The sequence below is a fragment of the Equus przewalskii genome, chromosome 7, assembly GCF_037783145.1.
Source record: "Equus przewalskii isolate Varuska chromosome 7, EquPr2, whole genome shotgun sequence".
In the NCBI taxonomy this organism is placed as follows: Eukaryota; Metazoa; Chordata; class Mammalia; order Perissodactyla; family Equidae; genus Equus; species Equus przewalskii.
The window spans coordinates 12,155,919-12,166,002 of record NC_091837.1 but is presented as its reverse complement, the minus strand read 5'-3'; the positions used below and the strand labels follow the sequence as shown (position 1 = coordinate 12,166,002).

At 37.6% G+C, this 10,084-nt stretch overlaps 1 protein-coding gene across 1 annotated transcript in view; it reads right to left on the bottom strand.

The window, feature by feature from the left end:
- Positions 1 to 544: 544 nt before the first annotated feature.
- The window catches only part of PIWIL3 (piwi like RNA-mediated gene silencing 3), a 30,986-nt gene continuing 21,446 nt past the window's right edge, over positions 545 to 10,084 (bottom strand). Inside the window, exons 14-20 of the mRNA XM_070626983.1 lie at positions 5,789 to 5,989; positions 5,541 to 5,644; positions 4,541 to 4,611; positions 4,002 to 4,155; positions 3,177 to 3,302; positions 2,166 to 2,313; positions 545 to 2,015 (exon numbers count right to left, since the gene is read on the bottom strand). Coding sequence (XP_070483084.1) covers positions 1,899 to 2,015; positions 2,166 to 2,313; positions 3,177 to 3,302; positions 4,002 to 4,155; positions 4,541 to 4,611; positions 5,541 to 5,644; positions 5,789 to 5,989 — 921 coding nt within the window. The 3' untranslated portion in view covers positions 545 to 1,898. The remainder of the gene's footprint in view (positions 2,016 to 2,165; positions 2,314 to 3,176; positions 3,303 to 4,001; positions 4,156 to 4,540; positions 4,612 to 5,540; positions 5,645 to 5,788; positions 5,990 to 10,084) is intronic.

Here is a 10,084-nt window from a genome sequence, read left to right as displayed (position 1 = left end):
GCTGGTGGGCCATGCAAGAAAGCTCTTTCTTCTCTCAAAACCTGGTGCTGTAGTGGTCGCTTCTATGCTCATCAGGCAGTGAGCCTTTGCTTGGTAACACTATACAACGTTCTTTTCTAATATCTTGTCCAGCTTTCAGCTCTACTCAGTGGGAGGTTTGATATATACGATTTATTTACTACTGCTAGAGTGAGCAAGTTCACTTTCCTTAAATTATATATTGTATTGCTACTTAGCTCAAATCCATTCCTGGAAGACCTTTAATTAGTTCCCCAAACACCTATTCAGTAAGGTGAAACTTAGGCACTGTGATACATTATAAAAATTTTATCTATAAACCTTTGGGATAGTAAGGCTTTCTCCTAGAAATATTGAATACTCAGCTTCCTTCATCTAACTTATAAAGGACTAGTAGGCTAATAAAATCAGATAGCTCCCTAGTCACAATATTTCCATTTCTTAGAAAAGCAACAATTTTTTCTAATCAGTAGATTAAGAAGCCTAAAACCAGCATGTATTTTTAAAATAATATGACCCAATTCAATGATTTTAACATGAATATCTTTATTGAATCACACCGTTTTAAATTTATAAATCTAGACATTATTGTATAGTGCTATGAATAAATGATATTTGCATTGCATTTATAGGAAACATTCAGAAAGTTTTTAATAACTACTTTGAATCTGTTCCTTCCAAATTATTTTTATAGATTTCTAGAAAGTACTATCATAAATCAAATTCTATTTTTGAAAAGAACATATTGCCTTAACTTTCTTTAATCATGGACCCATCTCTTGTATTATATTTATCATTACTGGCAGTACTGTTGGGTAGAGGTTACTAGATTATGATATATTTTTAAATGACTTGCTTTAATTTTATCTCTTATAAGATGAATTCGATTGCAAACCTAAATTGATGAACTAATAGTCAAAGGAACTATACTGTTTATAAACATACCCTTTCTGGTATATTTCTGAAACTCATTACCCCCTCCCCGGAAATACCACTCTATTTAGGAGTATAAGAAAACCAAGTTTCACGTACTGTTTCCGGATTCTATTTAAAGATAGTTTTAACTGGAGAGAAAATAACGTGTTTACTTTCAGGAGAAACATAATAGCTTCATTTAAACAACTTATTCAGGAGTCTCTTCTGATTATTGTACAGCTAACACGGTAATATCCCACTTGGAACATGCTCCAGAGGATGAATTAAACAGAAATGCTAATAGAGCTCATAATTTCCCTTCTTTGCGGAAAAAGTGACAAAATGTCTCAATGTTCCTAAGCTGCCAACTTTTAAATCACAAGGCTCTCCTTTATTACAGCTTCGCCAAAAATACATTCAAATTCCCACCCCAGTACCAAGAATAAACAATACTTCATATAGGTTCTTTCTTTCATACAAAATATTAAATAACACAAATCCCCATTTAATTTTGCTATTTTTATCAGTTTGCTGTCCTTTAAAAACAAAATGTTTCAAAAATAAAGTATCTATCACTTTCCAAATAGAATGACTAGTTCGTAGATGTACCCTCCAGGTAGCTAATGCCCAACCACTGCAATTAATCGAGCAGCCTTGCTCAGAGTGCAAAACATGCAGGCACCTTTCATCATAAAGTCATTGTAACACATTTGAAAGGTAAATTGCAAGACCTAACCCTCACTGTCAGTTCTCCCTCCTGGAAAACAGAAGTCTCATGTTAAGTCAGTGGTAGGATGGAAAATAGCATCCACCCCCCTGAATCTCCTCCATGTCCAATCAAGGATGATTAGACTCTAAAACTCTGCGTCCAGGAAAATATTTGAGACGTACAGCTTCAAAAGGAAAAAAATCAATCAATTTCCAAATTGTGGTCTTCCACATCCCATCTGGCCTCCTTCTGTAGGTCAAAGGTAAAAGAGACGGTTTGTCAGGGAATGATGTGGCTCTTGGTGAATACTCTGGCCCACGAGGTAAGCCAGTTTGTGGGCGTAGTGGCAAGGAGCCGGAACTCGGATGACACCCTTTAGGAGAAACAAATATTTTAACCTTATATCTACTTTTCCTAAATTTAAATTTTCACCGATATCAATTCTAAGGTTCAAAAAGAACAGATTCGATTTTGAACCATTTTCCAGATTTGAAGGAAAATCAGTATCCAAAAAAATACTCACTGGCAAATTATAATACATGTGGCATAGTCTGTAAGTTAGCCCCTGGACCGTATCTGGGCTCAAGCGAACGGTGTCGTGGATGACGTTGTAATGAGTAGGCGTGACAGTACCATCTTTCACAGACTGACTCACAATAAAAAAATCGTACCTGGAATTACAGAACGTGTGGGTATTTAAGCTTATTTAAGAAAAAGAATGTAGCGAACCTGGTATCTGAAATGACATTCATTTACAGAAATCCATCCTACAGACAGTTTCCTTTACATTTAGAAGCCTAGCTAACCGTTGAGCACTGACTTGATAAGCAAATCCAGCCAGGACGATATTCACACAAGTAATAACTCTCATGGGATTTAGACTTACAAGCGTAAGTAGTGATATCTAGAGGTAAAAACATGAAACTGGCACATTTGATATGGTCATAGGTAACTTGATTCAGAGATCCAGGGTGGACACTTCCCGCCTCTCCCTGAGAATCACGTGAATATATTCAAACTCCCTAAATGATAGGACTTGTAAGGTTAATCCACTTATTGTAAATATTGAATTTATTTTTATGTGTATCGTCTTATGTTATGCTTTGTGTTGATCATACTTTTCATTTACTTTTTTCTTTAATCCTTTCCTGTTTCTACTAGATTGAACAATGTCCTTCTTTAATTTTACTTCCTTTCTCCCTAATTGGTATGAATGTCATGCTTTATTTCCTGCTGTGGTCTGGCATAATTTTCTCACTTGCTAATTGACTTTACAAGTCTAAAGAAGTTCTATCATTCTTCCTTATAACAGCACAATCTTAGAGTGATAAGTCTATTTAGAGTATATTTTTAAAATTCTGTGAGAAGAAAATGGTTGAAGACAGAAAAATCTATAATCCAATGTATCTATTCATACAATTTTTAACCTTCCTTAGGTCAATTCTTCCTTTCTCCTCCAAATCATGCAAACCTCAAAAAATTCTGTTACTATTTGAATAAAAGGGAATATTTAGAATAAATAAAGGTGGCTTACCACTCCTTCCTGGTCAACTCTACATCAACGACTGTTCCTGGACGTGGATTTCGAAGTTTTCCTTCAGACTCAACAAAAAATCGGGTGTTGATTCGTTTCTTCACCACAATGACAGCTAGTTTGACACTTAAAAAAATCATAATCAGGGTCACTATGTTCACTTAGTGTTATCTTAGAAGCATTCAGAGTGTCAAAACACCGCAAACACAGGAGCCATTCAAAAGAATCTGCAGATGGCAGTTCTCCATCACTCCCAACTTTACTGTCTTAGTGCCTGATTCAAGCAGTAGAGAAGGAGGGTTCAACAGCCACCCATCTCCGAGGGGAAGGGTCCATTCCTCACAAGGTCAGGACCACTTCTGCTATCTATGCTGGGCACCAGGCTTCAAGGACTAACAGCTGAGGCCAGAGGGGGCAGCTGGAGGGATCCCCGGCCCTGGGACCCACAAAACTCCAGCATAAAGGAGTTGGATAAGTAGAAACCATTGACAGACTATGTTCATGGATTTTAACGAATATCTGACGTTAGCAAGCCCTCCTGCATCAAAGGCTTGAAGGGACGTTAGAAAAAGAGAAAGATTCCTAGGGGTTCCATGGGGGAAAAATTTTCTACTGCAATGTTCCACTTCTGCTCCGTACTCTGACGTGGGCGTGGAGCACAGAGTCAAAGCGGGAAGGGTTTCTGTTCTCCCCACCCATCCACTGAAGCCTCTGTTCTTCTCTAGCTCTTTCTCTCTCATAATTCACACATCAAACTGTCAGATCTTCGTCCAAGATTAAAATGTAGAGCTTACAAAATCTGCACTTTATAACTGATATACCTACTCGTTCGTTTGTAAAATACTTTCTAAGCAGGATGAAATCTGTGGTATCTCATACTTAATCAATGCTTCAAGCTGACCATCTCCCACGCCATCCCGATACACAATAACAGAACGTGGCATAAATGGATTATGTTCACGCCAGAGCTTCAGAGCAGCTAAAAGGAAGCCAGAAACACAAGTAAATGAGCCATAACTTGGAACAAACTGGCCAATGCTAGTTTGACCCCTTCTAGGTTCATTTTTCAATAGCATAGCTTTCGGGACCGTTGCACTGCTTAAGTCCTCAGTCTAATCAGGGTTTCTCAATGAAAGTATTAAAATTTTGAGCCATATTTCTCTGCGGTGGGGGTGGGGGTGCTGTTGTCCCACGGGTGGTAAAATGTTTTACCCACTAGACTAGATGCCAGTAGCTTCTCCATCCCAGTTGTGACAACCAACAGTGTCTTCAGTCATTGCCAAATGTCCCCGGGGGTCAGTATCCGCACTGGTGGAGAAGTACCGGTATAGACTCAAGTGCTCCAACTTCTCCCGGACACTGACCTTGCAAGCAGTCCCTCAGCCCATTCACAAGCTCCTGCCCCGATTCCTGGAAGATACATTGAGAGAACCACCTGTTTGGAGAAAAAGAAGCCTTCAGAGTTTGGAAAATGAATGTCATCATTTTGATTCTGGATTAATCTATGACCCAGAAAATCATTATTGGCAGCTGAGGATCCAATTGAGGATCCCTTCTTTCATTCCCATGCAGACAGCAAAGCATGGGTCTCTTCTGATCTCTTAGGCATTTAATAAAATTTTAAATGCACACAAATAGTAATATAGACAGGAAAGCATTCATTAACGTTACTAAAAATCATACACGCTTTCAATATGCGAGACTCCGGTCCTTCCACCTACAGAGGGATGCCACAAAATGAACACCCAGTGCTCCTGGAGATTCCTGCTTCTAGGCCATGTCCTAAACGCTGGCTCACCTATAATAATCTGCTTTGAAGGACTAGTTTTCCTTCAACAATAATAGCTATTGTGACCGCTTACCAAGATATCAGTTAAAATTACATATTTGTCTCAATGTTCTATTCACAGATCGGAGCCCTACTGTAGCAGAATTGTCCCTGTCCTAACCCCCCTGGAACCCATGACTATAGTGAGCTGCCCCTTCTGTGATTGTGTTATATGACACAGCCAACTTTAGTTAAGCCTCTTCTAATCTAATGAGGCCCTTTAAAAGCAGGGAATTTTCTAGACTTTGCGTGGTGAACACGATACAGTCTAGACAGAAGTAGTGATGTACACCTGAAATTTACATAATGTTATAAACCAAGGTGACCTCAATAAAATACACTTTTTTAAAAAGAATCTCTCTGCCTAGAACATGGCAGGTTCTATTAGCTAAGGGGTAGTTTAACTTTTAAAATTAAAATTTTAACCAGAAGTTGACTATGTTATAAAAATGTCAACAAACATCAATTAGGTCCACCTCTCCTACTTGGTCTGGAGATAGCTACCAATTAAACAACATCTTCCAAAGTATACTCACTGTGTTAATTCGTCATTGACGCTCGACACAAATCCTGCAATTGACTTCCGTCGATTTACAATATCGTGGAAACAATCGATACCGATGAACATTGTATTCCGCAACTTAAATTTTTAAAAATGTAGTAAATTGAGTTAGGAGAGAATGCAAGCAAAATTTAACAATTACCTTTTAAATCTAGTTAAATAGAATCTTAAATTCCACTAAACACAAATGAAATAAAGAGAAGGCAACGAAATGCAACGTACTCCTGTTTCCACCTTCCAGAGGGCTCCTCCCATCTTGCAATTCATCTGCTGGGCGATCTTTGTAGCAATGGTCATCAGCGTCTGGGGTTTGTCTAAGGTCCGCGCCACCACACACTGGCTTGGAATGGGGTAATTGACGCACAAGAATTTCTTTATGCCGTCATACATTTCTTTCCTGTCACTTGACAGCACGCAAACGACCTCGAAAGCAAGCAAATATGAAATTCCAGGATGCAATAACACAGTGATACGAGAAAGGGACACCACGTTGAGGAAGCTATTGAGGTGGTGCACTGACAGCGAAGAGTCTATGTATTAAAGAAATAGCTGAATCCATGAGGGTAAAGGGTCTAGAATCACATTACATTAAACAATCGTGAGTGAGTGTGGGGAAGAAACTGGCTGTAGGACAGGCATTTGACAATAGGCGTCAATCGCTTAGATTTGCAAAATCCTTTGGTCCTAGCTATTCAATTTCCAGTTTATCAAGAAGTTAACAAGGGTGGGTTACAAACGTAGACTGAAATATAGCATCATCAGGACAGTCACCGTCTACAGGATGATCATTATCTGTAGGGCATTTGCCAGGCATTATACTTGACTCAGTTAATTCTTCCATCAACAACCTACTGGGGACACTATTGTCGCCATTTCAGCCTTGAGCAAATTATGGAAGTTTTGGAAATTGCCTGATTTACAAGCAGCAGAGCAAGGTTTCAGACATCCCCTAGGACCCCCAGCAGGACCTGGGGATTAGCAAGAGAGGTTACTGCTTGGCTCGTTTCTGACCGTAATGGGAAAATCATCAGTATATTATTTTTAACATGATAATGCTTGCAAGAAGTTTTTGGCAGATATCTTTTATCAGATTAGGGAAAGTCTTCTTCTCATTCTAGACGGAGCTTTTCTTTTCACATGAAAGGGTGTGGAATTTTATTAAATGCATTACCTGCAATGATTAAGAGAAACATTTTTCCCTGTAATTCAATACACTAACCAGCTAATTGTTTATATTTTTCTAAAAACTACATTTCAAATGTTCAAATTTACAGGCACACCGTAGCCTATGGCGTTCTCCCAATATTTCTTTAACCTCCAGCGAGTCTGTAATAATGAACTCTATTTATTCCTGATGCTTTGAGCCTCACTTTTTTCTTCACTCTCGACAATATCAAATTTTAATATTTTCAGCTTTAGATTCGTTGGCTGTTCTCTATTTAGTTTCTGCTTCTTATTGTTTATTTCATTCTACTTTATTTTGGTTTACTCTGTTCTTGTGCATTAAAATCCAGACTTCATCCCCAAAGCATTCATTAAGGGCTGTGGGTCCCCTCTTATTACCAGTATGCTGTTTTACACAGATTTTGATGCATAGTACTTACATGGTCTCTCCATTCTAAGAGTTTTTATTTTATTAAATTATTATTATTTATTAAATTTCCACTGAGATTATTCTAATATGGTTGTCACTTAAAAATACCTCTTTGGTCTTTGAGTTTACGTGGTTTAATGATTTCTAATTGTAATGTACTATAGTCACTGCGTGTGGTCGATAGGATACCGATGCTTCATTATTTGCCTAGGATTTCTCCAAGTGCATTGTGATCAGCTAAAGATGAAGACAAAACAAACTTAAAGATATGCTTTTTAAGAGCACCTAATCTTTGGGGTACAGATCACACACACACATGTATATCTCTCTGTATATACATATTAGTAGGTTACTAGGTCAAGCTTTTAAATAGGAGTTTAAAATCTTCTAGATTCTAGTTTTTTTTATCTGCTGATCTCTGAGTTTCCTGAGAGTGGTCAGCTACCATTGTCTCCTAAAATGTCAGCTTCTGGAATAGCATGGACCTGTCCATCGCTGAGAAGAGCTATTCAGGCTGATGAAAATATAGGGGCATGCCTGTTGTAAGGCTCAGCCAGTTTAACAACACAATGAGGAATGATAGGGTTGAGATAAGAGAGAAGTAGGGACCCAGAGAGATGATCCCAGCAACTGAGGCTGCATTCTCTCAAGATATCTGCCCGGCTCAGTAAACACGGCTGAGAGGCTGCAAGGCTATGAAAAGACTGACAGCCTCATAGAGAGAGAAGGACAGAAATTGAAGACAAGGTCCTGCCAAGGAAAGGGTGCTTGAGTTAAATTTTGAGTGTCTACCACTCAAAACTAAACAGATTAGATTTACAACACCTAAGTGTTAAAGAAGACAGGAAGCTATGGGATGCTCAAGCTGATGGTGGATGTGTACACCGGTGCAACTATTTTGGAAAACTTATGAGTAGCATCCCAGGTAAATCCCCAACAGAAATGCATACATATGTGCACAAAAGACACATAAAAAAGTATCCACACAGTACTATAAGTAAGAGCAAAACTAGAAACATTGCAAATGTTCATCAATAGAATGGATTGAGTTAAAAACAATGGGATACTATATAGAGCGAGAGAATAACCTACAGCTACACCCAGCAAAGATGAATCTCAAGGTTGACTAAACTTGAATTCAGTGTGCAGATCAGATAAATGGCTTAGGAAAATACACACATACACTATAACTATTGTGAATAATGGCACACATATATATGTATATATGGACACATAAATAAGGAGAGGGAAAGAAGGATTAAATGCAGATAGATATACATGGATATACAGCTAGATAGATGGAAAGAAGAAGGAGAGAGAATGATTATATGAATGTAGTAAAATTTAATATTAGAAAACCTGGATGATGGTTATAAAGAGATTTATACTATCTTTGCAAATCTTCCTGTAAGTCTGAAATTACATTAAAATATAAAGTTAAAAGAAATAAAAGTTTTAAATATTCAGGAAAACAGAAATTAGAAGTTTTGGACTGAATTGATGTGTAATCATTATTTTTAAAAGACAAACTGTAAGATTCTCTATTTAAAATAATGGGGACCATGTTCTCAGTTGGCATTTTTTAACACAAATATCTGATTTTCAGGAATTATTATTTTTGAGATAACTGTATTTCATTTTTATTCTTGTAGCCTTAAATTATTAGCACAATACTAGATTTGTTTTCCTCTCTGTGAAAAAAAAATCCTATAGCTTGAATATACTTTTATTTCTTCTACTTCTGCCTTACTCCTCCAACTCATACACGTATAGGATTTTAATTCTTTATTATTCAAACACGAGCTTCCTTCCTCATGATGACTTGTTTAAAATAGTAATCTACAAGCTGTTGTCTGCATACACCATAAGGAAAATACATTCCCAGACAGTATGAATACTTAGGAATTACTGGTAGTGTTACCACCAATTCATATTACATATTTGTGAAGTTAACATTTTATTTTATATATAATATAAATATGTGGCTTGATGTCTTATCTGATTCAATGGATTATCTTACACAGCCTGGTTCTGGCCTCTTGCCCAGTGCCACACAGCCTTTGAAATCTGTGAGCTGCATCATTTCACCCCTGCTTACATACATGAATTTCCCTCTACGGAAATCTATGGAGATTTCTGTTTTTACTTAAAGACAATCTCGCACGTTATTTTGAGACCCTATTTTATTGGTCATTCCCAGTTGTCTGGAGTGCATAAGAAGATTGTAGGCATGCTGCCCCCCACCATCTGACAAAATATTTAAGGGGCTGCCTTGAGTAAAAGAAGATATTGTTCAAAAAAGCAAATCCAGGATAAATGAGTAAAAGTGAGACAAGTTCCCATTCAAGAGATGAAGGATTTCTTTTTTTTTTTTTTCCAAGAAATTCCAACCAATTGAAAAGGTGATCTTTAGCTTTTCAGGCAGATGCCAAATGAGCAAAGAAATTCCTGTTACGAGAATGAGTTGGGATTCAGACAACTACAAAGGCTCGATCAACTCTGATGCTAACATACTAAGATGTGACTCTTTGCTGATTCCTAATGGATGCTTCCCTGATCAAGCTGAGCACTTAAGGCCACGACACTGGAGAAGAATGGAACACAGTACTCAATACAGTAAGACTCAAAATGTAAGTACAATATGCTTTCAAAAGTAAGATGTTTCATTTGACACTGAGTATGGCTCATACAAAGTATCCTTCAGGGTAGCCAAAAAGGCTCCTTAGCGGAAACTAAAAGGCGAGAAAATCCTGGCCTTTATGTAAAAGACAATAGGAGAAACATCAGGGTTTCATGATCAAGAAACAAAGATCCCTTTAAAGATCATCCCAGAGGAAGAAGGGAAGAACGCAAGATGAATTAGGAGAAAGAATCCAAAGAAAGAAGAAAAAAGAAGTTGCTTTGGCAATTCAGATACAACATAA